Here is a 26,242-nt window from a genome sequence, read left to right as displayed (position 1 = left end):
GCTGCTGGTTTCCCGAGAGAATCACCTAGGAGGAAAAGGTCCCGAGTGCCCCAAGCCCCCACAGGCCCAGGGCCTGTCACTGCCCCCAGCCCCAGCCACACTTGCTCCTGGTGCTCAGCGGGCCTCTCCCTTCTCCTTCGGGTGTCATCATGCACTCTTGGTCACAGGTGTCCAGTGGATTTGTGCCTAAAGCCACTTTTGCTGTTGGTGCTTGTTTAGACCTCTTTTTTCCATTTGTCACGTTTGCTTTGTTTTTTTCTATTTATATGGGTATTTTTCTTTTCTGTTCACTTACTCTCTTGTGGGAAAGTTCTTGTTTTCATTAGTTCGCTCACCACATTCAGACAGACCTAGCAGCAGTTCAGCCGAGGTGCAGCGCTTCCTCCGCGCCTTCCCGACTGTTGAAGGGTCCCGCACTGCTTTGTGGTCTGTGTGTGGGGTCTCGGACGTCTCGGGGGGGGTGGTGCGTGGGGCCACCAGGGTGCTGACCCTGCTGACACTCGGGACTCCTCTGGAGCCTCCAGTTATGCGAGGTACACGGCCCTCCCAGGAGATGCCTGTCTGGAGATCCTCGGTCCCTGGCCTGAGCTGCTTGCCGGCAAAACCCTGGTCCCCAGTGGCCTGCCCCCGAGCAGCCCCCATGGGCAGGCTCAGGGGGCAGTGCCAGGCTCGGCCGAGCTGACCTCGGGCCGTGTCTGTGCCCCAGTTCACGGAGTCTCGGATCCTGGCCGCCGGGCCAGGCCAGGCAGGACTCGGGAGCTGCAGCGGTGCGCGCTCGGCCTCTGCCGCTGTGCTCGCACCCTTCTGTTTTACCTTTCATTGGTCTTTTTTAATGTAAGTTTTTTTAAATGCCCGAGACCCGACTACAGCAGAGTGTCTCCAGACTTTGGGGGGGTGGGTTCGCTGGCTCTGTGGGTAAAGCAGGCGAGGCTGGGAGCTGGAGTGTGTCACACTGCTGCCCCCTGGTGGCCGCCACCTGCCCTGCAGCCTGGCATCTGGAGGGAGGAGGCGGTGCCTTGCCAGAGGGGATGTTTGCGTGGGACTCACAGCCTCCCCTGGGGCAAGCCTGAGTGCTGCTGCACTGAGAGACCAGAGGGTGTGTCACAGGTGGTGTGGGGCTCGGGTTCAGTGCCCAGGGGAGCATTGGGCAGGCTGGCACTGTGGGCAGCCACCCAGATGGCCTGCCCAGGCCTGGGGCAGGTGTGCTGGCTGGTTGTTTCCGTGGGCCCTGGGCAGAGGCCGGATTCTGGGGCTTACCCTCCATGTCCCCTACTCATGCCCACACCCACGCCCGCCTGGCTCTGCCGACCCACTTTGGGCAGGCAGGGCTCCCACAGCACTGGGGGCAGGGGGTGGGGACACAAGGAAACCGAATCCGGCCTTGTTCCTGGCCTGGAAAAAAACTTAGCCTCCCACCCTCCTGACGCTGAGGGGAAAAACAGGCGGGAGGAAGAGCTGCCTGATGGGCCTTTGGCTCTTGCCCGGGCCGGGGGCGCGGGGGGCAGATTCTGGCGGTATGCTCAGTGCGCAGGGGCTCCAGCTCCAGGCACTTTACTGCCCCCAGGGGTGAGGGGCTGTTTTCCCCATCATCCTGGGTCTGGTGTATGCACCCCCTACCCCCGAGAGGGGATTTGTTTTCCAGGTTGGGGTGTGAATGCTCAGCAACGCCCACTCACTGACCTGGTTGCTGGGTCAGCCTGGGGCGGTGGACGTGGGGACCTGGGGTCCACATCTCCAGCGTTCTGAAGTTTGGGGCACCCCTTGGGGCTCTTGGCTGGCTGGGTGGGTGTCTCAGTTGCTGCAGGTGCCAGTGTCTTGACCTAGGAGTGGGTTGGCTGTGGGCCTGTGATGGTGGCTGACAGTGAGTGCCATGCACCCTCCCCAGACAGATCCCCCAGCCCTCACCTTGTCCCTTGACCCCAGGCTGGCTCTGGGCCCTGCAGCCGTTTTTTTGTTAAGGGGTGCAGGGGTGGCTGGGCCCTCAGCTGGTGTCTTGCTGACTACTCCTTTTCCAGTCTGGCACCAGGTGTCAGCCCCTCCCTGGGGTCCTCCCCCAGAGCTTGGACATCGTGATGGGTTTGGCCCTTGACAGAACCCTGGGTGGGGCCCCCTGAGAGGCCCTCTTAGACTTGGGGTGTCCCTGGTCTTGTCATGAGGCCTGGGGCCAAGTTGGAGCTTCTCAGAGATTGGGGGCGGCAGGAACCTGGGCCTCAGAGTAAGCAGGGACAGTTAGTTCTTCCAGGAGGAGGCGGGGGGACCCTGGGCTAGGGATATTGAGGTCAAAGGGCGTAGGTGCATTGACTTAACCACTGTCTGCTTATCGTAGGCCACAGGGACCCCTTCGCTGAGGACAGAGGCACCGACGGTGCGAGGCGACGAGTATGCGGAGGACAGTTCTGACGAGGAGGTAGGGCTGCACTCTGCCGGGGCAGGGGGGTCAGGCCTTGTGAGGCCAGAGTGGGTGTCCTGGCCCTTGGCCGGCTGTCGGTCTGGAAGAGCGATTTTGGGGTCTGGGCCTCGTGACTGCGGGAGTGTGTGTGTCAGCACCCCGGGAGGGACGGTGTTGGGTTTGGCGCAGCAGCCCATGCCCAGGTCTTGGCTCTGGGCGTGTCTAGGGGGTTTGGCTGACACTGGGGTCCCTGTGTGCTCCGTGGGGCTGTGCGCACACTCTGGGTGGGCACGAGGGACCCCACACCAGCCAGCCTGTTCCAGCCCCAGGCGTGAGGCCTGGGTTCCACCCCTGCCGGGTGTTGAGGACAGCGGCACTGTCAGCACCCTACAGAAGACAGGTGGCCTGGATGCCCCTTCCCTGCCCCTGAGGCGCAGGCCGATGGGGCCTCAATCTGGTTACCCCTCTCAAGTTGGCGGTGTGAAAATGACAGCTAGCAGTGGGCTGGGGTGCTCAGTCTGGCCTCAGAGTCCCTAGCGAGTGGGCGGGGCTGCATCTCCACTGCTTGGTGCCCAGGAGGGGGCTCTGAGCCCAGAGGTGGCCTGGTGTTCCCCTATCCTCCCCCTGGTGTATCTAGGCTGCTGGGCATGGCTGTGGCCCTTTTGAGAGCCCCCAGGTGTGGCCTTGGGTGCAGGGCCCTCCACGACAGGTCCTTGGACTCTAGAGTGCTTCCTGCCGCGGTCGGGGGTGGCGGGCCTGGGGAGGGCGGCCCCCCTGCTCGGCTTCCACCCCCCTCCCTGCTCGCGCTCCTGGCAGCGGCTGCAGGAGCCTTGGCCGCCCGCCCGATCCGGTCTCTGTGCGTTCAGAGAACAGAGACAAAACAAAATAAATTGGTTTCCTGGCCAGAGCAGCGGCGCACTCGGCAAGGGGGGGCCCTGCATGCGGCTCCCTGCCTGTCTCCCCCTCCCAGGGGTCCTGGCTGTCGGCAGCCACATCCTGTCGGCTACTTTTTTATATTTGGTATTTTGAGAAATCGATGATGACTGTAAATGGAGTGCGGGGCCGGGGCGGGGCGTTGGGGCTGCCCGGAGCCACTGCAGCCACTGCGGGGGCTGCGGGCTGCTTCCTCCGGATGACTATCCCATATGTCGGCCTGAGTGACAGGAGAGAGCCGCAGTACCCGGCCGGCCGCGCTGCTGCCAGCACGGCCCGCCGGCAGCTCGAGGGGGCGGCAGAGCTCAGCTTTCAAGAGCCAGGCCGGCAGAGGCTCCCGTGCCTGGAGGAGGGCACCCCTTGGGTGCTCACGCGCACGGCCGTGTCCCACCCCGAGGTCGTGCTGCATCTCTTCCTTGTGTGCAGAGTGGGGTGGGCTTCGGGGACGGGCCTGGGAAGCTGGGGCAGTGATGGTTCCATGGGGTGCGTGGGTAGGTGGGTGCAGTGTGCAGGCTAAGGTCACTGGGAGGCCGTGGGGCGCAGAGCCCTGTAGCCCTGCGGCTGCGCTGTGGTTGGCTGGCGCCTGTGATGGGCCCTGACCCATGAACACCAGTCCTGCCAGGGCAGCCCCCACTCCTGGCGGTGTCCTCGGAGGTGGCCTGTGGTGCCAGGGTCTCCCTTAGGCCCTGGGCCCCGGCAGCGGGCAGGGGTCCTGACTGCTATGTGTCGTCAGAGAAACTCAGCAGGAGGGCCCTGCAGGCGTGTGGTGGCTGGAAGCGCTGCCCAGCCTTCCCACCCCCGGCCTGGCTTCGGGGGGGCCCCCCCCCACGCAGACGCTGACCGGGTGTTGCCCACAGCTGCCTCGGAGTGCATCCTGTGTCCACACACTTGCCCTTCTCAAAGCTCCTCCCCCAAATGCACACCCCACCTGCACCCAGCCGGCGCCCAGGGGTTGGCTGGGCCCAGCAGGGGCCCGGCCATGGTGGGGGGGCACACCTTGAGGACCTGCAGCTGCCCTGCCCCCACGGGTTCCCCTCACCGCTCTGCGCGGCACCCGCACCTCGCAGACGTGATCTCATCCGGCGCGGGACCTGGGGGCGGGGGAGGGGCGGGGAGGAACCCTCGGCCTTGGCAACAGCGGCACCTCTGTTTCCAGCAGCTGGAGAAACTGAGGCCTGCGGTGGGCGGATGAGGGCCACCTGGCAGCGTGTGGCCTGCGTCTGGGCAGCGGGTCAGGGTGAGGGTTCAGGGCCGCTGTGAGCTCTGGCCGACACCCTCCAGTCCCCCGACCTCCCCCGCGGGGGCGGGGCTGCGAGGTAACGCAGATCCGCAGGGACGCCGGGCCTGTCTGCATCCAGAGCCCGAGATCCCCTCTGCTCTCTCGCCAAACGCCGTTAATGGCTTCTCCCAGCTACTGAACCGGCAGCTGCCTCCAGCGCTGGCGGCCTCCAGCTCCTCCCGGGGCGTCCGCCCCCGCCCGCCGCCGGCACTCAGAGCGCCTGCGTCGCTGCTGGCAGCGGGAGCCTCTCGGCTCAGGTTTCGGAGCTGTTTGTGGGGACGCCCGGCGCTGAGCCTGCTCGCGTCTCCGCCTCGCAGACCGCCCCACGCCCCGGCCTCCCTGGCGGCCGTCCATCCCCCGCGGCCAGCCTCAGAATGGGGCCACTGGCCCTGCCCCGGGTCTGGTCTCTTCCCACTTGCGTGCTCCCGGCCGGCCTCGGTCGCGAGGGGCATCAGTCTGTACTGCTGACCCACGGCCTTGCAGGTGCCTGGAGGGCCCTGTGGGCGGGCTGGATGTGACCGCAGGGTGCCCCCTGGAGCCTTCGCGGGCTCCAGCTCTGAGCCACGCCCTCCTGCCCCGCCCCATGCAGGCCTGGCACCTCCCTGGAGCCCCCTTCGCAGCGGGTTCTCCCTGCTGGAGAAGATTCCCCCGGGGGAGGACAGGGTCGGGGGCAGTGCCCAATGGGGTTTCTCTTTCTGGTGTGTAGTGAGCATCCTGGGGCCCAGCAGGGTCTCCCAGGACCTTTGGGGCTGTGCAGCAGCCTACAGGTGAAGGTGGGCTTCTCAGAGCCCTGGCCCATTGAGTGCCCACAGGGAGCCGTTTCCATGGCAGCCGGGCCTTGGGCTGGCAGGGCCGTGGGTGAGAGGGCACTGGGACAGGGGTCTCCTGAGAGGAGCGTTCAGCCCTAGGGATGGAGGTCTGGGTCTTAGAGGGCAAACTCTGCAGTAGGGATGCTGAGTGCGGGGAGCTGGCTGCAGAGCAAGGACTGGGACACGGGCCACTGGGGAGGGTCAGGGGGCTGTGTGTGGGCCATGGAGGGTGAGTTCTCCAGAATGAGGTTGGAGGTGGCTGGGGCTGGGGGCAGGCATGGAGCCTCTGGGACCAGGCTGGACTCGAAGCAGCGGCTCTGTCTTTGAGTCGTGGGGCTCAGGACGGACTTTGCCCCACCCTCAGTACTTCCCTGCCTTTGGGAGCTGAGTTAGGATGCTGCACCTGAGAACACCCATCGGACCCTGGTCAGCCCAGGAGAGGGGCAGGGGGTGGGGGCTGGCGCTCGGGTATCTCAGGACCTGAGAGCAGGGGTGGATGCTGGGCTCTGTCCCCACCCTGTGGACCCTGTGGGGGCAGACTTGCTTCCCCCACAACCATGGGGTTACTGGTAGGGGGCCAAGTAGTGACATCAGAGGGGCCCTGTGCCCACACGTGTCTGCTGGCTCAGGGGTGGGCCCTGCCAGTATGGCTCCTGTGCTGGAGGACAGATGGGGCTGGGTGTATGTGCAGGGCTGCTGCCCAAGTCTGCCAGTCCCTCCCCTGGCTCAGTTGCCATGCCCTTGGGCTGTGCTTCTGGCCTGTCCCCTGCTGGGGTCCCCTCAGCTGGCCTTCTCCCCTTTGCTCACAACTGGGACTGGTCTTGCTGGAGCCTCCTGTGAGTTCAGTGGCAGGTGAGCACATGCACTGACAGAGACGGAGCAACCGAGGAGCGAGGGGCGATGGAGGCGCAGGATGGCCGAGGGGCGCCCGAGACAGGCGGGAGCTTCGAGCAGGGAGCCGAGTGAACACTGCCGGCATTGTAATCGGAGAGGGGCCGGGGAAAGAGAGCGAGCGAGCGAGGGCGGCTGACCCCGCGCTCCCGGGGGACAGGTGGGAGAGGGAACGAGGAGCGAGTGAAGGATTCCAGAGGTGGGCCGGCTTCCTCTCTCGCAGACAGACACGGGAGGGAGGTGGCAGCCCGCCAGCGCCGTACCTGCAGTTCCAATCTGCGGTCCTGACAGCTGCAGCCACTTTGGGGAGGGGGAGGGGAGGGCGGGCTTGTGGAGCGGAACCGTCGCAGCCTGCACATCGGCCAGTGCTGCCTGCCTTGTCCGGTGGTGCCATCAGGGCGGGGACCCCTGCCGGCTCATCCCACAGACTGGTCCTTGGGCAGAGTGGCCCCCCCAGGAGAGCTTGGCTGGGGGCGGTCTGTGCCTGAAGCCGGGGCTCCCAGCACAGTGCCTGACCCCGAGGGGTCACATGTGCTTCCTGGCAGCCCGCAGGTGCTGAGCAGGGCGGGGGCCTGCTGGCCCGCGGGCGCAGGCAGCCTGGTGATGAATCATGTGGTGCTGCCAGCAGCTCGTTCCCTAGGCCGGGGACAGGGAGCTGACAGCCTGGGCGATCGGAGTGTTTCCAGCCCAGCTTGGCCTGCAGAGGCAGCTGCTGGCCAGGGTGCCTGTGGGGCACACACGGAAAGCCGGGGGTCTTTGTCCTTGGGCCCGCATACTAGGCAGGATGTGGGGCTGTCATGGAGGGAGCACCTGCCAGCCCTGGGCCAGCCGCTGCTAATAGAGTGGGTTTGCGCAGGGCTGCCCGAGCTACCCCCAGTCTGCTTTGGATTTCTGGAGCAGTGGAGGGTGACGGAGTGCCCCCCCCCACCTCCTGCTGGCTGGCGGTCCAGGCCCTCGGCCGCTGCTGCTACCGGTACAGCTGAGGGAGCAGCCGGGCCTGCTGCCCAGGCCTGAGGCCGGCCAAGCTGCAGCCGCTGTTGGAGTCACAGGCGCGGCAGCAGAGGGCTTGGCCCGCGTGTGCCGGGCCCGACCAGCTGGGCCCTGGGGACCGTCCCAGAGGCCTGTCTTCCTGCCAGCTTCCCAGCTCCGCAACCATCTTCTCCTTCTGCCTCACGCTGTGCCCTCCAGTCTCCCGTCTGCCCGCTTCTCAGGCCGTGCCCTCCCCCGCCCCATCTGTCCGCAGCACAGCAATCAGGGCCGCTCTGTGACCGTGAGGTGGGTGCCCACCTGGCTACCCATCACCTTGGGGGAGGTTTCATGAGAGAGGTTTGCACCCCCAACCCAGGCCCAGGTATGGAAACGGGAAGCCAGTGGGTGAGGGGCAGGTGGGCCACAGAGACCCCCCACAGCAGTGTGGGGTGCCCAGTGGCACAGGAGGGCCACCTTGGAGACCCTGGGGCTCCTGCCTACTGACAGCACCAAGGTCCTGTCATCATGGTGCCCTGGGGTCCCAGGAGGAGAAGGGGTGCCTTTCTCAGTCCCCAGCTGGACCCCCACACTTCTCACTGGGGTCTTGGCTGCCCAGGCAGGCGGCGGCAGTGGGGGCTTCCATAGTGACCGAGCTTGCCCCGGCCTCCCCTCCCTCGGCCAGCTGCGGGCTCCTGCAGGATTACAGAGAGGAAATTTGGGGTTGGGTTTCTCTGAGTGGGACCTGCTGCTGTGACTTTTTATCCTGTTGTATTTCTATCAGATTGGACACAGCCCCCCTCTCGCCCTTAGTGGCTCTGGCTTTGAGAATTTCCTCCAAAATTACACCACCGCTTCCTGCTTTGCAGTTCCCTGGAGCCCGTCGGTGCAGGGGAGGGGGGAGCTCGCCCTGCCCTGTTGGGGTGCCCACGTGGGCCTCAGCACCTGGCTGCTCCCCGGGGGGGGAGGGGGTCCCAAAGGTACAGTCAGTGAGGCCCCAAGCCTGCGCTGAGTGCCGCGGGGGTAGGGCGGGCACCTGGCACGCTCGGCCCGTCCCCACCGGCTGGCCGGCCTGGGGTGGGGGAGGTGGCCACACAGGGCTGCCCCGCCTTTCTTCTCTGCTGTGCCCGTGGAGCTCATACCACTGAACTGTAATTGTCACCTGCAGGGTTTTAATGGTGAGCCAGCTGTGCACAGCTGGGGGAGGGGCCTGAATCGAGGCCTCATAGGCAGGCGGGGCTTAGCGGGGAGCTGGGTGGGCGCAGAGGTAGGTGGCCAGGGTGCCACCACAGGCTGAATGTGGGGCCGGGGCAGGGGCGGAGGCACCGGGCAACCCTGATAGGTGTCTCCCAGGGCTACATGCAGGAGGCCGCCACCGGGCCCAGGGTTCAGGCTCCTCCAGGCCTGGGGACCCCCTCTGCCAGGTGGTGCCCTTGGTCAGCTCCCTGTGTGTCTGCCCACTCCTTGGGGGAGCCACTGTCAAAGGCCATAGAGCCGGGGCCCTGAGGTCCGGCACCATGTGCTGTGGGCCATGGCCCCCCACGCCCCTTCAGGGGCGCCTGGGCACCAGGCAGGCCCTGAGCAGGCAAGACTGCTCTGCTGCCCCGGGCCTGGGTGCTACGGCCTGCACCTGCTCTCCTGCCCCTTGCCGGTCTCCTTCGGCCTAGGGGCCAGGGCTCCTGGAAGGCAGCCAGCCCCTCACTCTGCCTCAGGACTGGGGGTGGGGGCCTTCCCTGAGAACTGGGGTGCCTCCGGCTCAGGCAGGACAGGATATAAAAAGAGACAGCTCTGAGGCCCAGTGGTGTGGGCTCAGGCTGGGGCTCAAGACGGACTCTGGACCATTCGAGAGGACAGTGTGCTTCCACATTTGGAAGATATCGTTTTGTTTTTAATTATACAAAATTTCCAGACTTTATATTATCATATCAGAGACACAAGATGCCAGCACGTAGTGACGAGAACAAAACCCACGTAGGAAGCCAGCACAGAAAGTTCCAGTGGGCCTGGGAGAGTGCTGCGTCCAGCTCAGAGTCCTGCCAGCGCCCGCCTGTCCGTCGACCCCTCTCACAACCAGAGGCGGAGCAGGCCTGGGGGTGCCCTCACAGGAGGCCTGTGCCCGGGTCAGGTCCTCGCGGGCTCTCCGTGGGCTGCCCAGCGGCATCCGCCTCTAACTCCGAATCGCTGTCTTTCTGTCGCGGTCCTTGCTCTGCGGAGGGGGAGGGCAGTGTCAGGGCCTGGGTGGAGACTGGTGCCAGCCCGTCCTCCAGGCTTCCCCCACGCCGACTCAGGGGGCAGGCGCCGGAAGCACCCCCTTTCACGCTCACCCCGCTTCCCCATGCAGTGGGGAGGAAAGTACACACTGCTGCACAGCCGAAATTGTAAAATTAAATTTCCCAGATGTTCAGGCCCCAGGAGCTTGTGCGTGCTGTCTGGAGAGGAGGTGGGGACTGGGGAGAGCCATGCTGTGCTCTCTCTCCGGTCACCCTACTTCGCCGGTGCCACCAAGCACCGCAGGCTGTGAATCACAGCTGGCCAGCATCCCCACAGCCCGGCCCTCTCTGCCAGCCCCCAAGTCTCCTGCCAGCCTCTTGCCTTCGGACCCTGGTGTCTGGTCAGCCCCAGGGGCCCAGGCTGGGGCCAGGGGTGGGATGGCAGGTGCCCAATGTGCCTTAGGCTAGTGGCAGAGGCATGGTCCGGGCAAACTCTTGGGGCATCTCCTATTGCCTGACTGCCCTGAGTCCTCACTCTGTGGGGGTCAGGGTACCGGGTTATACTAGAATCAACCCATCTGGTCCCCATCCTCTACCAGGTGGGTGTCTGCTCTGCCTGTCTCGCAGGCCCACATCTGGTCTGGGATGGCCCTATCTGGGCCCGGCGGAACCTATGTCCTGAGGACTCATGGCAGAAGACCCTGGGAAGGCTCAGCCCTGCCTGCTCCAGCCTCGCCCCCCTGGTGCCCCTCCCTCCCTCTCTGAAACGTGCGCACTTGAGCTACAGGTGCTGCGGGGGGCCTCTGTTCCTGCGCCAGCCTCTCTGCAGGCAGGTGTGGGTTGCAGGGCTGATTTGGGGATGGGTGCCGTCCTGGATGCCCTGCATAACACACTCACCAACTTTCTCTGGTTGCTGAGGCAGAATGTGCAGATCTGCTTGGGCTGAGCGTTCTCACTGTCGCGGGCTGGGGGCGGTGGGGGCGGCGGCGGGGGGCTGCCGGCGCGCGCCGCGTGGAGGAAGGCAGGCCCCGAGTGGCAGGGCTGCCCGTCGCCACACGCTTCGCCCAGCAGCAGCACGTTGCCCAGGTGTGAGATGTAGCTGGAGGCCAGGCGCAGCGTCTCGATCTTGGAGAGCTTGCGGTCGGCCGGCTCGGTGGGGATGAGCGTGCGCAGCGCCGTGAAGGCTGTGTTCACGCTGTTGGTGCGGTCTCGCTCGCGCGCGTTCGCTGTGTGCCGCTGCCGGGGCTCTCGTCCCGGCCGCCCCCCGGGGCTCGGGCCGCCGGCCCCCGCCCGCCGGCCCCCGGCCCTTCTCCGGGCACCCTGGAGGCCGCAGCGCGCCGCGTGCATGCGGCAGGGCTTCTCGTCGGAGCCCGAGCTCTCGCTGCCGCGGTCCTCGTCCTCCGACAGCGGGCTCACCTCGGGGTACAGGTAGCGGCCCGGTGGCGCCGAGCGCAGCATGGCGAAGGACACGGGCCGGCCCGCGCGCCGTCAGCTCTGCCGGGCACCGCGCATGCTGCCGGGCCTCGTGGGCGGGCGCCGGGGCCAGAGAAGGCGCGGGTCTGGGGCGCCCGTGGTGGCTGCGGCGTTACGCGCACGTGTGCGTCCCGGGCTGGAGCGGGGACGCGGGCCGGGCCTTTATAGCGGCTGCGGCCCCTCCCCCGCGCCGGCCCGCCCTCCTCCCCGCCTACCCGCCCCTGGAGGCCGCCGGAGCAGGGGCCCTGCGTCCCTCTGCCTTCTCGCACCACGCTGAAGGGGCCTGGAGCATCTTGCTGTTCCTAGGGGCTGTGGGGGAAAGTGGGAGCCCCCTTCTGGGTGGTTCTGGGGTTGTGCAGCCCCCTCCCTTTAGCAGGAGGTAGGAGGGTCAGCGGGGACCCATGACCCTCGCCCTCTCTGGCATGACCAAGTTAACCCAGCTGCCCTGGCCCAAAGGCCTCACCACACCCTGTCTGTCTCTCCCTCCCATGTACACTTGGGCCTCCTGTGCCAGGCGAAGGGGGGCACAGGGGAGCACTGAAGGGCCGGAGTTCAGCCTCAGTCCCTGCACTTATCCCATTTATGCGTGGGGTCACCTGGCAGCACAGCCTGCCTATCTGCACCTGCCCCCGCCTGGCATCAGCTGCAGCCTCTGCCTGGAGCCCTCCCCCGCCTCTCCAGAGCAGAGCCTGCTCTCCTGCTCTGGAGAAACCTCCCCAGGGTCTGTCCAGTGTGGAGATGGCCATGTGGCCGGGGGCGGTCCCGGAGGCAGGGAGGAGGAAGAGCAGTGGGCAGGGGCACCGGCGTGCCTGCTGGGAGGACCGCAGGGAGTGGGTCTTGGGGCAGGCAGGTGTAGAGGGGCAGCCCGGGGGTCCTGTCCTGCCGTGAGAGGGCCTTGGGCTCCCGGCTGTGCTCAGGCTCATCGGCCCCTCCCCCTGTGGCTACTGTTGCAGGAAGCAGCCGCCTGGGCAGCAGTCCCCGTGCTGGGCGGAGGGAGGGTGGTGGCTGGCAGGGGCCTCGACCAGGAATGTGTGTCCAGGAATGTGGCTGCTCTGCCCGTCGGGGGTGGGGCGGGGGCAGGATGGAGGGTAAGGGGGTCCTAGAACGCCTACAGGGCGGAATGCAGTGGCTTCTGACTCTGCTTGGACTAGGTTGGGGGGTCTCCCTGAGTCCCTGCCTGTTTGCCTAAGGCCCCACCAGGGGTGGGGGCACACGGCGATGAGCTCACCCGTCTGTGGCTGCCCGGGGCCCTGGCCAGGGAGTCCGGGGAGGCTCCGGGATTGGCACCGCTTCAGTGGAAAATGTGAAGGGACGGCTCCGGCGCCTCTGAGGGCGGGGGGCACAGCGCCACACGCCACGTCACACCGCAGGGCTAGGGCACGTGTCAGGGTGCCTGGGTGCTGCCTCGAGGCCAGTCCCCTGCCTCTCCCGTTCGCCCGCCTTTGTCTCCTGGGGGGCATGGAGGGATGGTGTGTGTGTGGTGCCGACACGCTGGCCTGCTCCCTCAGGATGTCCGGAACACGGTGGGCAACGTGCCCCTAGAGTGGTACGCCGACTTCCCCCACGTGGGCTATGACCTGGACGGCAAGCGCATCTACAAGCCTGTGCGCACCCGGGACGAGCTGGACCAGTTTCTGGACAAGATGGAGGACCCTGACTACTGGTGAGCCTGGGGGCGGGGCCTGTGGGGGTGGGATGGGGGCAGGAGCTCAGCTCATGGCTCTGATGGGCGGTCCCCCAGGCGCACCGTGCAGGATCGGATGACAGGGCACGACGTGCGGCTCACAGATGAGCAGGTGGCCCTGGTGCGGCGGCTGCAGAGGGGCCAGTTTGGGGACGTGAGCTTCGACCCCTATGAGGTAGGTGGCACTGGCCGGCCCTCGGGCTCTGGGGCACCTGCAGGGTCTGGCTCACACGCCTGTGCTTGCTCCCCCAGCCTTCTGTGGACTTCTTCAGTGGGGAGATCATGATCCACCCGGTGACCAACCGCCCTGCTGACAAGCGCAGCTTCATCCCGTCCCTGGTGGAAAAGGAGAAGGTGGGTTCCCCTCCCCCAGGGAGCAGTCCCCACACCGCCCAGGCTGACTCGCCCGTCTGCGCAGGTGTCCCGCATGGTGCATGCCATCAAGATGGGCTGGATTCAGCCCCGCCGGCCCCGGGACCCCACTCCCCACTTCTACGACCTGTGGGCCCAGGAGAACCCCAACGCTGTGCTGGGCCGCCACAAGATGCACGTGCCTGCCCCCAAGCTGGCCCTGCCTGGCCATGCTGAGTCCTACAACCCGCCGCCCGAGTACTTGCTGAGCGAGGAGGAGGTGAGTCTGGCCCGGGCTGGGGATCCAGGCGCTGTCCCATGCCCCACTCACGCCCACGGCCAGCTCATGCCCTGTCTCCACAGCGCCTGGCTTGGGAGCAGCAGGAGCCTGATGAGCGGAAGGTCGGTTTCCTGCCGCGCAGGTTCCCGAGCCTGCGGGCTGTGCCCGCCTATGGCCGCTTTGTCCACGAGCGCTTCGAGCGCTGCCTGGATCTCTACCTGTGCCCACGCCAGCGCAAGATGCGGGTAGGTGGGGCTGGCAGTGCCTGAGCAGGGGATGGGGCAGGGGACGGGGCACGGGGCAGGGTGACCACGTGCACTCTCACCCCAGGTGAATGTGGATCCTGAAGACCTGATTCCCAAGCTGCCACGGCCGCGGGACCTGCAGCCTTTCCCAACGTGCCAGGCCCTGGTAAGTAGGCACGAGGGGGTGGGTAGCCTACTCCCCTGGGTGCCCACCACCTCACTGGTTTCCTCTGCAGGTCTACAGGGGCCACAGTGACCTTGTCCGCTGCCTGAGCGTCTCCCCGGGGGGCCAGTGGCTGGCTTCAGGTGGGCCTGAAGAGGGGGCAGCACAGCGCAAGGGATGGGGCTGGGTGGGACGGCAGGTGCTGAGGGCCTTGCCCACTGTGTCCACCAGGCTCAGATGACGGCTCGGTGCGGCTCTGGGAGGTGGCCACTGCCCGCTGCATGAGAACCATGCCCGTGGGGGGTGTGGTGAAGAGTGTTGCCTGGAACCCCCACCCTACCATCTGCCTGGTGGCCGTGGCTGTGTAAGTAAGCGTGAGGTGGCGGGGGCCTGGGGCAGCGGGGCAGCCATGTCTGAGGGGTGTCTGTGGCCGGCAGGGAAGACACAGTGCTGCTGCTGAACCCAGGCCTCGGGGACCAGCTGGCCATGGGCAACACAGACCAGCTGCTGGCTGCCTTCACGGCCCCCGAGGAGCCTGCCCTGCAGCCTGCCCGCTGGCTGGAAGCTTCACAGGAGGAGCGCCAGGGGGGCCTGCGGCTGCGCATCTGCCACGGCAAGGTGTGGGGACGCAGGGGGTGCGGGTGGAAGGGCAGGGGGCGCAGAAGGGCCCACTCAGCCAGCCTTGCCTCCTGCAGCCGGTGACACAGGTGACCTGGCATGGGCGTGGGGACTACATGGCCGTGGTGCTGGCCGCGCAGGGACACACACAGGTGTTGATCCACCAGCTGAGCCGGCGCCGCAGCCAGAGCCCCTTCCGGCGCAGCCACGGGCAGGTACAGCGCGTGGCCTTCCACCCCGTCCGGCCCTTTCTGCTGGTGGCCTCCCAGCGCAGCATCCGTCTGTACCACCTGCTGCGCCAGGAGCTCACCAAGAAGCTGATGCCCAACTGCAAGTGGGTGTCCAGCCTAGCTGTGCATCCTGCAGGTAAGGGCAGGTGGGGGCAGGTGTACCCTATGGGTGGGGCCACCAGGCAAGGCTACCAGGTGCCCACCATCCCATCTACCCCCAGGTGACAACCTCATCTGTGGCAGCTATGACAGTAAGCTGGTGTGGTTTGACCTGGACCTTTCCACTAAGCCCTACAGAGTGCTCAGGTGAGGCCCCTGCTGTGTGGCGGGCTGCCCCATCGGTCCCCCCCACCGCCCGCCCTGCCCTGAATCGGGACGCTTTCCCCCAGGCACCACAAGAAGGCCCTGCGGGCCGTGGCCTTCCACCCCCGCTACCCACTCTTTGCCTCTGGCTCTGACGACGGCAGTGTCATCGTGTGCCACGGGATGGTGTATAAGTAAGTGCCGACCCCGCTCGCCTCCTGGGGACCACGTAGCCCTGTCCTGAGCCTCTTTCTTCTCCCACAGTGACCTGTTGCAGAACCCGCTGCTGGTGCCCGTGAAGGTCCTGAGGGGGCACACGCTGACCCACGACCTGGGCGTGCTGGACGTGGCCTTCCACCCCACCCAGCCGTGGGTCTTCTCTTCGGGGGCTGATGGCACGGTCCGCCTCTTCACATAGGCTGCCTGTCACCACCTGAGGCGGGCAGGTGCCAAGACCCCCTAATACAGGCGTTTGTCCTAACCCGTGGTGTAGCCTTCCTGAACTGGGGTCCCTAATCAGCTACCCCACGAACCCTCACTCATCCAGTCTTCCCAGTTGGGGAGGGATGCCAGCCTGTCCCACAAGGAAAGGCCTGTCATTGCACCCCCGTCACCTGCCAAGAAGCAAAGGGCTTTATTATAAGTGAGGTGGGGAGAACAGGCTTGCCCCACCCTGCCAGGCCCTGGTCCCCTGCAGCATGGGGCTCCCCTCGGCCCCGGGGTGCATCGCAGTTCAGGCTGCAGCAGGGCTGGTACTGCTCATTGAAGAGGCTCGGCTGCTGGAGCCTCAGGCAAACTTGACCAGGCGGCCCAGGGTCTCGGCGGCTTTCATGCGCACAGCAGGGGCCGGGTCCTTGAGCAGGAGCTGGAGCGCTGGTGAACAGGCAGCTGCTGGGCGCCTCCACGGCCCCCCCCCGCCCCCGCCTGCCCCAGCCAGCGAGTGGGGAGGGCTGGTCCCACCACCTTCCTGGCCCACGGAGCCCAGGGGGCCGGGACCCCATGGTGCACACCCCGCCCTGCGTGTGGGGCCACCCGCCCAAGACAGGCCTCTGCCGGGAGGGCTCAGGAGCCAAAGGAAAGATAGTTTTTCCTTTTTTAGTGTTTTTTAAGCTCTTTTGGAACAGTTAGGAAGTTTCCGTGAATTACTAGAGACGATGAGGTCACCAGTGACAGGGAAAAAATCCTTGAAATCCAGGAAAATCACTTAGTCTCCCCTGGTACCCACAGGGTCAGTGAGAGAGGGCCCTGTGCAGCCTGACAGGTGGGGGTGGCGGGGGGCCCCTGACCTAATGCAGGTGGGGGCTCACCAGCAAGGAGCTGCTCCAGGTCCACTTGCTGCCGGTGCTCGGGCTCCACGTGTAGCACCAGGAACCCTGGGGCAAGGAGCAGGGGCAGGGTCAGGGGCGGGGACAGGAGTGTTGGTGGAGGCCAGTGGGCAGGCTCTCACCCGTGAGCATGGGGGCGGCGGCGCGTACGTCCTCCCAGCTGCTCTTGAAGTAGAACAGGCTGGTGCTCACCAGGCGGCCCAGCAGGTCAGGAAAGTGGCGCATCTGTGGGAGGCGGGAGGCCAGTGATGCCCCATTCATGCCAGGCCCCGCCCATGCCAAGCCCCGCCCACACACACCCCCCTCACCAGGTGCTTGCACGTGGTGTTGAGGAACTCCCCGAAGTGGAGGCCCCGGCCCTCCTGCAGGTGCTTCTGGAAGGCCTCGGCCAGGTCCTCACGCTCCAGGTTGGGGCCGCACATGCGCAGGGCAAACTTGCAGGCCTGCAGGGCTAACACTCAGTCCCCAAGAGGCCAAGTCCCTGGGTCCTACCTGGGTTGCCCATCCCCCCCACAGGCTACTCACACCAGCCACAGAGGCCTGGGGATCCTGCAGGTGCAGTAGTAGGGGCACCAGTCCCCCAATGACTTGTTCCAGGAAGATGTCCTCGCAGTTCCCGTGGCAGGCCTTGTTGAGGTGCCCAAAGAGGCAGATGGACGCAGAACGGAAGTCCATCTTTTCCTGGAGGGAGAACAGGTGTCACCCCATGGGGCCTCTCCAGTCTCGCCCAACTGCTAGCCCCAGGCCCCTTCCCTGGGCCGTCCTTGTTCTCCCGCCATGCTTGCTGCCCCACCTGGAGCAGCGACGAGAGGCTGGCAAGAGAAGTAGGGACATGGCGCTTCCGCCAGGAGGGCAGTCTGCAGGACCCACCCAGCGGCCCTAGGGAGGGAGCTATGGTGACACAGCTCCTGGGACCCAGGGTACAGGTGGAGCTGAGGCTCAGAGGAAGAGGCAGAAGGGCCAGGAAGCAGGTACCAGGATGGCCAGGCTGGGAGTGGGTTTGTGGGGGCCCATGGTGTCCCCCAGCCCCTGCCCAGCCTACGCTGTCGAAGAAGGGCCGGATGCGGACAGCGACATGCAGCAGCACTGAGCGTAGGTCCCAAGGCTCCACTAGGCCCAGCAGCTTCGCAAGGCCCAGCATGGCCTCCAGGGCCACCAGGCTCTGTGGGTCATCCCCGTCATCCAGCCCACTGATCATGGAGGTCAGGAGCTGGGGGCCGTGGGCCCGCACCTGGGGATGCATTACACTCAGCTGTGCCCCCAGGTCACCAAGCCCTGGTGACATCACATCACAGGCTCTCCAGGCCACCTCTATGCACATCTGCCTGGGTCTTGCTGACCACAGCTTTACTGTCCATCCCAGGGCCCCAGAGGGGCTGGCCAACAGCTCACCTTATCAGGGGAGCCAGAGGCAATGTTGGCCAGGCCACGGAGCACCAGCCGCCGCACGCTGGCACACGTGTCCTTCTGCCGGGCTGCTAGGTTGTCCAGCAGCGACTCCAGAAGCATCAAGTCCTTCACCACACTGCTGTTCAGCAGCTGGAGGCAGAGGCACGGTGACCCCCAGGGGCTGGACCCGGCCTGGCCAGCCCAGGCTGCCTCCCTTGGATCTGCCCCTCGCTGTGTCTCCACCACTGCACTGCTGGGCAGTTCCGATCCCAAGCCACCATGAAGCGTGAACGCGGCCAAGCCCAGCTGAGGGCCCTGTGCACTGAGGTGGGCTTATGGCCTCCTTGTGCCCTCTTCCCCACCTGACCTGGCCCCCACTGCTGTGCCCTGGGGTAAGCTTCCAGCACCATGCTTTGGGCCAGCACAGACCACACACAGTAAAGGCCCAGGGGCCTCTGTACCCAGGAGCACTAAGCGGGGGCTGAGTATAGCTCTGGCTGGGCGGGTCAGTGCCGGCCTGTGCAGGGGTTTCCCGTGCCCTGCCGGACCCATGGCAGCAGTCCCAGGCAAGTGGCTCCTACCTCAGCCAGGAAGGCTGTGGAGGTGACCCTCTGGACCTCATACACGCTGCTGTGTGTGCACAGGAGTGCCTTCATCACCAGGGGCAGCCGGGGGCCTGCAAACTTCGCCATGGCACTGTGGAAGGGGGCCATATCATGCGGGGCGGGTCTTTGGGCCAACTCCCTGATGGGGTGGGGTGCCTCTGCTTCCTGCCCTGCAGAGCCTTCTGGCCCATGCATGACCCATCCACTCAGCTTCCAGGCCCTGCATGTACCCTGACATGCCTGCCAGCCCAGCTCATCAGGCCTCTAGTGGGGCCTTTTCCTGCCCATTCTCTGGACTAGCAGCAACCTCAAGTGCACGGCCGCCTCTCTGGCCCCCATTCCCCCACGGCCCTCTGGGCTGAGGCACCTACTCATGTTGGGCCCACCTACGATGGAGCAGCTCAGCCCCTCCCACATGCCCTTAAGGGCCCTCATTTGTGCCTTCATGCAGGTCCCAAGGGACTTAAATGCCTGAATGGGACTTCGCTCACTGGCTCTTACCTGGCCAGCCGGGCAACCCCTTCCTCGTGCCCGGTGGAGGTCCTGAGCGACTCCCAGCCTCCTCCCAGCTCCACACACTGCACCACATCCTCGCTGCCACCTCGGAGCAGCATGACCTGCAGAGTGTCCACCGCAGAGCTGTGGGGACGTGGAGGGTATGGGCTCAGCTTTGGGGAACACTGAGCCAGCAGTCCTGGTATGCCACTGAGCTTCGCACTGTGCCTGTGCATGTGCACACACATCCCAGGGCTGGCCAGCACATCCCACAGGGAGAAGCCCTCAGCTGCCCCTGGCCCACGCTGCGCGCCTTCATGCCACTGTGGACCATCTGGCCTCAGGCAGGTTGTGAAGACCGCCCCCGTCCCCCTGCTCCTGGATCCCCAGGAAGCCTGTTCCTGCACCCCAGGCTTGCCTCTCCCAAGTGCATGGCCACAACCCCCCTGAGATACCCCAGGGCCCTGTAGGAAGGGATACCAGGTATGCTCTGAGGCCAGATGGTGGCCAAGAGCTGGGGTGGCTGGCCAGGAAGTGTCCAGTTCTGCCCACCAGCTCAGCCAGTCATGGGATGGCAGATGTGGGCCTTGCCCTGCTGCCCCCATCCATCGCCCCTATTGGAGGGACCAGAGCCAGCAGCAGTTTAGTGTCTGCCCCTCTGGCATGGCCAGGTGCCCAGGCCGAAGCACTGAGGCTGCCAGTGGGCAAGCAGCAGGAACGGGACTCCGTGACAAGGTCTGGGAACAGCAGTGGTAGCCCAAAGCCTGTGGCCAGAGACAGTGCAGCAGGGCCCTCAGAACGACACAGGGAGGGCCAGGGTCCCCACACTGACCTCTCCCCCTGCACGATGGTCACCTCACACCAGCCTGTGGACATTTGTGCCCATGAGGCCCACAGGTGGCTGGCCACCCACAGAGCAGCACACTTGACCTGTCTCAGGGCGACAACTGGGTACAAGCGCCCATGATCACTTCTGCTGGGCCAGGACCAGCACAGCAGGCTGCTGAGGTACAGGGGGAGTGATGGGCTCAGAGTACAGGGAACAGGCCTTGCTGGCCACATGGTGGTGCCTCACATGTCAATCTGGGGACAAGCTTGTTTGGGATTCTGAGACTGCAGTCCCGTGAGATTTCTAGGCCGGCCTCGTACAAAAGTGAGGGCTGGACAGGGCCGAGGGACTCCCGCCCAAGGTGCTGCAGGTACTGAGGCCCCAGGGATCTCAGCCCAGGCAGCAGGTGCTGGTGGCCTTCCCCACAGCCCATCCTTATCGCCATGGTCACCTTTGGGTGGCGTGAGTGCCACGGGAGTGTCAGCGAGGGGTGGGCCCATGTCTGGGTGGGCCCACAGCAGGAGGGGCTCCCAGTAAGCCCTCACCGAGTGGCTACAGATAGCTCTGTCTGCAGATTCCTCCCTAGAGAGAAAATGCTAGAAGGTGATTCTTACTGTCCCCGGAGCCCTGGGAGTCCAGCAGAGACCTGGTCACTGTGGGGGCTGCCATGCCTGCATGTGTGGCAGCCTTCACTGATTGCAGACACCGGCTACCAAGGCCACTGGGCACATGCCAGGCCGGTTCCTGTGTCCCAGGCTGAGGCACAACTAGGCTCAGGGGCTGTGCTCCCGGCCGAGATCAGCACCCAGGGAGGTTCTTGGCTGCAACAAATTTGAAGTGTGGTGGCACCAGCCCAAGAGAATGGGGAAGGGTCGAGCGTCATGCCCGTCTGCCTGCTGCCCAGGGTCTCTGTGGGTGTGGCATCTGCAAAGGTCTGACTCGCTGGCTGGCAGCCTCTGTCAGAGCCAAGGCCTGTGCCTGGCTCTGCATGGGTCCTAGCTCTGGGCTGGCAGTCCAGGAACCCCTGGTGGGGGTGTGAGGCCTGTGTCCCACAGCTCACGGGCCGTGGAGCAGTCCCAGCGTGCCAGGCCCAGGGCTAGCCGAGCGGCATCCTCTGATCCACTCACATTTGCCACTTGATCTGTGCAGAGCTGGGCAGGCCTTGGCCTGTGGCCTATGCGAGTTTATAAGCTGGTCCTGTGGTGGGGCAGCCCTGGCGGGGGTGCAGGGTGAACTGACACCGACACTGTCCCCAATGTGTCCCGGCCAAGGGGCACATCTCACCTCACCACTGGGATGGATGAGGCAGTGACACGGGCTGACACTCAGGCTCTGGTGTGGAGCCCTAAGGTGCCCAGTTATGGCCCCAGGGACCAGGACAGGCAAGCAGACACCCAGGCTGCTGAAGCTCTATGACCCCACCCTCAGCAAGCAGCTCTCCCTGGCAACCCTGGTCTCCTGCCAGGACCCTGGGCCTCCTTGGCAGAGACCAGAGGACCCCACCCCAGCGAGAGCCAAGACGGAGGTGCCTGCACAGGCTGGTGGCATGGGGAGCCTGGGTGATATGGCAGCTGAGCTGTCCCTGCAGGGCTGGGGGCTGACCCAGGCAAACTGGCCCCTGGGGAACGGGGGACAGTGAAGTCACTGCAGAGTTTCTGCCTGAAAGTGGAGCTGGACTAGGAGGACTGAGGTGCAAAGGCGATGTCGCAGGCGGGGTCCCTGCAGGTCTCACCTGCACCCTGACCACTCCCAGGGATCGATCCACCTTCCCAAAGTGTGCCCTCCAGACCCACAGGAGCATCCCCACGAAGCCCTGCCAGCCAGCCAGCCCAAGGCCCGCGCTGCCCCACAGCCTTGCAGCCACCTCCCCCATGGTCCCCATCCCCAACTTGCCAGAGATGAGAATGGACAGCCCAGGAAGCTGTGCTCCCAGAAGGACAGCGGACCCTCGAATGTCATCAGGGGGAGGCACTGGCTCCCTGGGTACAAACTCGCCCCTGCGCTGGGAGCCCGTGCACACACACCAGAGGCACACAACCCCCAACACATGCACACATAAGCACAAGCACGCGTCCACACATGCATGCACACATACACACAGGCTGTGCTCACAGCAGCGCTGGGGCAGGAGGGGAGGACCTGTTACCTGCAGGGGTCGAGGTTCCTGGAGGCTAGGGCCAAGCCGGTGGCCCTCCGCTCCTTGGCCTGCAGGGTCCGGGGCAGCTGGACGCCAAGGGTGCAGCTGACGCGTAGCAGCAGTGCTGCAAACAGCTGGGGGTAGAGCTCGAGCACTGCGGGCGCCGATGCCGCGACGGACGTGACCTCAGACAGTGCACAGGTGGCCTGAGAACAGGGGCACATCGGCTCGCCTCCGCCTCTGAGGCTGTTTCTAACGAGGCTGGCCACCGCGAAGGCTGGGCCCCGCTTCCCAGGACGCAAACTAGCCCACACCTGTCAGTGTGTGCCCATGCGTGTCAGAGGTCTTGGTTCCGGGGGAGCTGGGGGACCCAAAGAGACACAGCCATGCCCAGCCGGGCCCTCTGGGGCAGGAGGCAGGCACAGGGCCGTGTGGCTGCCTGGGGACAGGCCTGACCATCTGCTCTTGGCCCGTAGCAGGGAGGAGGAGGGAATTCTCACAGCTGCTTTACTGCTGAAAACACTGCCAAGCCAGGTTTATTTTTTTTCCGCAGGATGAAACAGAGTAGTCTCCCTTGGGGACCGACACCTGCGAGGCCTTTATGAGGCTGGGCTCCAGGGCCCGGCCAGCCGCCAGGTGCCTGCAGGGCGGTGCCCAGGCCACCTGTGGGGTCCTTCACAGTGGGGAAGAGGGAGAATGGGGCGAGGCGGCTGCCCGGGGCCACCACTCACCGCCAGGGGCAGCAGCGTGGCCACGCGGCCTGGGCAGCTACTCAGCAGGAAGGCCCGGCTCTCCTTGAATGGGACGTCTCTGCTCATCTTCTGCAGAAGCAGCTCCAGGACTTGCGCAGTGATGCTGGGCTCCACCGCCAGTGCCCGCCAGAGGATGCAGGTCTGGCTGCAGTAGGGCGAGAGGATGGTCACTTTGTGGCTGCTCCCGCCCCCAGCTCCATGCCCTGATGTGCCCAGTAGATTCTGCTCCAGCCAGGTGGGACATGGTGCCCTGACCTCGGGTCTAACCTCACCCTTTCCTCTGCCCCCAGGGGCCCGGCGGTGGGCAGAGCCAGCAGTAGGGCAGGGAGTGCTCCTGGCTGGTACAGGGGCCCAAGTGGGCTGGTGGGAGGGTTCCCCGGGAGCTGCCGGAAGCAACACCAGGCCCTCTGGAGGCCATCTTTTCCAGGCAGTGAGCACCGTGGCCACTGACATAGTGCCAGGAAATCACCCAGAAGTGAGGTCCCTCAGACGCAGCCGCAGACATGGTGCTCGGACACACCGGGACGCGGCTGCACTTAATTTTACTGAGTGCAGAGAAGTGACAAATTCCAAATATGCAGCAGAACCAGGAACCCTAAACAGACACAGCAGGTGTGGAGGAGGGCTGCAGTGCCTTAGGGTGCGACAGGAGCCCCACATCGGGTGGGCATAGTGGCACTGGCCTGGACACAGGAGAGAGGGGCAGTGACCCTGCCGGTATGTGGACATCACCCAGAACCCAGCACAGAGGGCAGCCACGATGGGGTACCAAAGACAGGGCCAGGATGTAGGGGGCGAGGGTCGGACAGATGTCGCCTGCATCCCTGAAGCAGAGGACAGAAAGACAGGCTCAAGGGGAAAAGGCTAGAAACACTCAGAACTACCAGCAGAGCTGACTTGGACCCAGAAGGCGGGGCCCCTGGAACACATGGGCGCCTGTGGCACAGGCACGACCGGCGCCTCTGAGAAAAGCAGGTGGGTGTCCTACACAAGGACAGTGACTGCTAGACACGGCAGCCAGAATGTCCTCTCACACGCTAGAAAATACTCGCCGAGCTAGAATGCAAACTACGAAAGAAGCCGACAGGAAGGCCTTGCTCGACTGGAGAAGGGAGGCGGAGCGTTTATGGGCAGTGGCCCCGGAAAGGTGGTGCTGGAGCGACCAGGTGTGGGGCAGACACCAGGCGGCCACAGGAAGCGGCCGCGAATCCATTGCCTGCACGCCGACAGGGCACTATGGGTCCCTGTGAAAGGGTGCTCATGGCACCAGTTTCTGGACCCTGTGGTCTCGTGTGTCACGGGTGCTGCTGGGTTTCCCCGACCACTGATGTATGTAAAACCCGTTCTCGACTCACAGGCTGTGTAAAAACAGGCGGCGGCCAGGTGCAGCCGCATGTGGTGACCCTGACCTGGGACATTCTGCCCCTCAGTGATGGCATGGTGCCCATAGCACAACACCCGGCATGACGAGAACGGGTGGCACGGGTGTGACAGGCGCCGTGCACGGCCTGTCCACGGTGCTTGCAGGCGGTGTCGGCCCTGGAGGCTGCGGAGGTGCACACCTCTGTGCCCTGGACAGGCAGCGGCTGAGGCCCGGGGTCCCCGCAAGGCCCAGTGACATGTGCGTCCTCTGTGTGAGTGGAAGCCAGGACTGCACAGAGACCAGGTGCAGAGGGGACACCACCTGGTCACTTCCAGGGTGACCACTCACAGAATAGGAGCTGAGTGACTTCCAAAGTAATCGAGTTGAGAAAACGAACTGATAAAGAAGACCCTGTCGACCTAAGAAAGACGCAGGGAAAGGGACAAAGAAAAACGGTGACACAGAAGACGCCAAAGAAGCTGGACTCCAACCCAGCTCAGCAGGCACAGGATGCAGGCGCTTCCTGCCAGGAGAGAGCGCGTCTAAACACGAGGACAGCGATGTGATGGCGGAGGGGCCACCAGACAAAGTAACGCAAGAGGCGCTCAGGACACAGGCCTGGCTACAGAGGAGAGGTGTGCTAGCGGACGGCGTCAGGCACGCGTGGGCTCCTCCCGGTGTCTGCGGGAAGCAAGGCTGATGGGCTGCAGAGTGAACACCGGGCCATGGCCCAGTGAAGACTCACACAGCACAGAGTCCCCAGAAGGTCATAGGCTGGCTTCAACCCACAACGGGGACAGCAAAGAAAGACAGCAGCAGGAGCCCTGTGACCACAGCAACGGCCCCGGAGGGCGAGGTGACGGAGGCGACTGCAGCCACAAGCAGGACCGGGCACTGGTGGGAACTCGAGGCTGGCATGTGAGCGGGGGACACACTGGTGATGGGGGAGATGGGGCTCCTTCCCTAGCTCAAACTGAGGGCCAGAACTTGGGAGTCTGCTCACAGATGACAGTGGGTGCCCTGTGAAGGCGGGCCCAGGACGAGTGGATGGCAGGGCCTGCGAGGGCGAGCCCAGGGCGCCCACTGGAACCTGGGGCCCATAGAGGATGTGCACAGCAACCCCGTGCAGGACCCAGGGGACCTGCAGGCTCCCATGCGCTGGCCAAGCGTAGAGGCAGGTGGCAGCTGGGGCCTACAGGGACCCCAAGCCTGGTGCCTGGGCTAGAGCCCTGTGGATGGCACAAGGCCGGCATCCCCGGTACCTGTCAAAGGGCAGGGGGCTGCCCAGGAGGCTGGACACCACGGCCTCGCAGTGCTGGGATGCCAGGAGGGACACGCTGTACTGTGTGGCCTGCCGGACGTGCTCCTCCCACGTCTCCTGCAGCTTGGAGCGCAGCACACTCACGATCTCAGGGACCTGCGGGCGGCGCACCGTCAGGCCCAGGAGCAGGGCCGTGGGGAGGGGAGGGCGGGCCCTGTGCGCAGGAGTAGAGGCACCGTGGGGGTCTGTGTGCGGCACCGAGGCCAGCAGACCCCATGGCCCCTTGAGGCCCAGACAGGGTGACCTGCTCCAGGCACATGGGCTGCCCACTGCTCCCACATGGCTGCTTGTGTGGCCGAGGGGAAGCTGACCAGTGGGCTGGGGACAGAGTACAGAGGAGGGGAGACGGGTTCCCCACCTGACACGAGGGCAGGGCTGGGGAGGGAGTGCCGCAGCCTCAGGCGGGGCTTGCAGGTACGTCTGCAGATGCCACAGCTGGGGTGGCGAGGGGCAGAGGGGCAGGAAGGGCGAGGTTGCAGGCCATTCCCCAGCCCGGCCGGCATCCCCGGCCGGAGCCTCCACGAGAGAAGACGGGCTGCACAGCCTGATGGGGCCAGTGTGGCTCGAGGCCGACCTGTGCCAGCCTCCTCGTGCTGGGTCCCTATGCCCTCGGTGGGTGCTGGCCTTCTGTGGCGGCCCCCCTGCCCTGGCTGAGCGGCTGGAACACACTGCAGTCTGAGGCAGACGTGGGGGGCAGAGCTGCAGGCACAGGGCCTCCTGGATGGGCAGGTGGCAGGCTCCCCAGCGTGTGGTCCCAGCTCCCCCAGCCTCAGGAAGAGGCGCTGTCACTGCCATCCTCAGTACCTCTTCTCCAAGGATTGGTGGACACAGTGACGTGGCTGTCACAGCTCAGCTACACAATGTGCTGCGGCACACCCCCACTCTCTGGCCAGCCCCCTACCCAGGCCCTGGCCTGTGCTCCTCAGTGCACAGTCCTCCGGCCAGCGGCCACCAGCCAGCACGGTGGCGGTGCAGGACAGACTGGCGCAGGTCCTCCCCCGAGCCACGTCCACTGGCACCGCTACAGACCAGAGCCCTGGGCTCTGCGGTGAGAGGCAGCGGTCCTCTAAAGACACGCAGGCCTGGGTGACTGCAAGTGGACGCCGGTCACGACCCTCAGCACGCCATGGTTCTGGTGTCTGGGCTTCCCCACCTGCGTTGGTATCAGGCCCGGCACACGCAGACACACGCCCATCTCCTGC

The 26,242-nt window shown here is 65.4% G+C and overlaps 3 protein-coding genes across 24 annotated transcripts in view; 1 reads left to right on the top strand and 2 right to left on the bottom strand.

The window, feature by feature from the left end:
- The window catches only part of BOP1 (BOP1 ribosomal biogenesis factor), a 22,882-nt gene extending 7,577 nt beyond the window's left edge, over window positions 1-15,305 (top strand). The window contains exons 3-16 of the mRNA XM_039846080.1: window positions 2,327-2,407; window positions 12,459-12,613; window positions 12,692-12,809; window positions 12,887-12,988; window positions 13,053-13,265; window positions 13,349-13,510; window positions 13,596-13,676; window positions 13,747-13,816; window positions 13,905-14,037; window positions 14,111-14,291; window positions 14,369-14,657; window positions 14,743-14,827; window positions 14,911-15,018; window positions 15,089-15,305. Coding sequence (XP_039702014.1) covers window positions 2,327-2,407; window positions 12,459-12,613; window positions 12,692-12,809; window positions 12,887-12,988; window positions 13,053-13,265; window positions 13,349-13,510; window positions 13,596-13,676; window positions 13,747-13,816; window positions 13,905-14,037; window positions 14,111-14,291; window positions 14,369-14,657; window positions 14,743-14,827; window positions 14,911-15,018; window positions 15,089-15,242 — 1,932 coding nt within the window. The 3' untranslated portion in view covers window positions 15,243-15,305. The remainder of the gene's footprint in view (window positions 1-2,326; window positions 2,408-12,458; window positions 12,614-12,691; window positions 12,810-12,886; window positions 12,989-13,052; window positions 13,266-13,348; window positions 13,511-13,595; window positions 13,677-13,746; window positions 13,817-13,904; window positions 14,038-14,110; window positions 14,292-14,368; window positions 14,658-14,742; window positions 14,828-14,910; window positions 15,019-15,088) is intronic.
- Window positions 9,134-12,461, bottom strand: SCX (scleraxis bHLH transcription factor). The gene is made up of 2 exons (XM_039846097.1): window positions 10,375-12,461; window positions 9,134-9,473 (listed from the first exon to the last, which is right to left on the bottom strand). The coding sequence occupies exons 1-2, from the start codon at window positions 10,933-10,935 to the stop codon at window positions 9,435-9,437; spliced, it is 600 nt and encodes a 199-aa protein (XP_039702031.1). The 5' UTR covers window positions 10,936-12,461; the 3' UTR covers window positions 9,134-9,434.
- Window positions 15,306-15,434: 129 nt separating the features above from the next.
- The window catches only part of MROH1 (maestro heat like repeat family member 1), a 48,286-nt gene continuing 37,478 nt past the window's right edge, over window positions 15,435-26,242 (bottom strand). For 15 of the 22 annotated variants that reach the window (XM_039846055.1, XM_039846051.1, XM_039846062.1 and 12 more), the window contains 12 exons: window positions 24,982-25,136; window positions 22,336-22,501; window positions 21,614-21,810; window positions 18,645-18,782; window positions 18,120-18,234; window positions 17,542-17,688; window positions 16,943-17,380; window positions 16,675-16,830; window positions 16,458-16,592; window positions 16,272-16,374; window positions 16,132-16,197; window positions 15,435-15,697 (listed from right to left, as the gene is read on the bottom strand). In XM_039846055.1, coding sequence (XP_039701989.1) covers window positions 15,612-15,697; window positions 16,132-16,197; window positions 16,272-16,374; window positions 16,458-16,592; window positions 16,675-16,830; window positions 16,943-17,380; window positions 17,542-17,688; window positions 18,120-18,234; window positions 18,645-18,782; window positions 21,614-21,810; window positions 22,336-22,501; window positions 24,982-25,136 — 1,902 coding nt within the window. In that variant the 3' untranslated portion in view covers window positions 15,435-15,611. Of the gene's footprint in view, window positions 15,698-16,131; window positions 16,198-16,271; window positions 16,375-16,457; window positions 16,593-16,674; window positions 16,831-16,942; window positions 17,381-17,541; window positions 17,689-18,119; window positions 18,235-18,644; window positions 18,783-21,613; window positions 21,811-22,335; window positions 22,502-24,981; window positions 25,137-26,242 lie in introns of those variants that run through there. The other 7 variants (XM_039846067.1, XM_039846068.1, XM_039846070.1 and 4 more) reach the window with 4 other exon arrangements.

This window comes from Pteropus medius, unplaced genomic scaffold, assembly GCF_902729225.1.
Source record: "Pteropus medius unplaced genomic scaffold, Ma_sr-lr_union100, whole genome shotgun sequence".
Classification (NCBI taxonomy): Eukaryota; Metazoa; Chordata; class Mammalia; order Chiroptera; family Pteropodidae; genus Pteropus; species Pteropus medius.
Note: the sequence above shows the minus strand (reverse complement) of the source record. Positions and strands in the feature narration are given on the sequence as shown.

What these genes read in the sequence shown, in the direction of transcription:
- SCX (XM_039846097.1), bottom strand. Translation starts at nt 10,935, where the DNA reads ATGCTGCGCTCGGCGCCACCGGGCCGCTACCTGTACCCCGAGGTGAGC. An exon ending in TCAGCAACCAGAGAAAGTTG is followed by an intron (nt 9,474 to 10,374) that starts GTGAGTGTGTTA and finishes CCCCCTCCGCAG; the next exon opens with AGCAAGGACCGCGACAGAAA.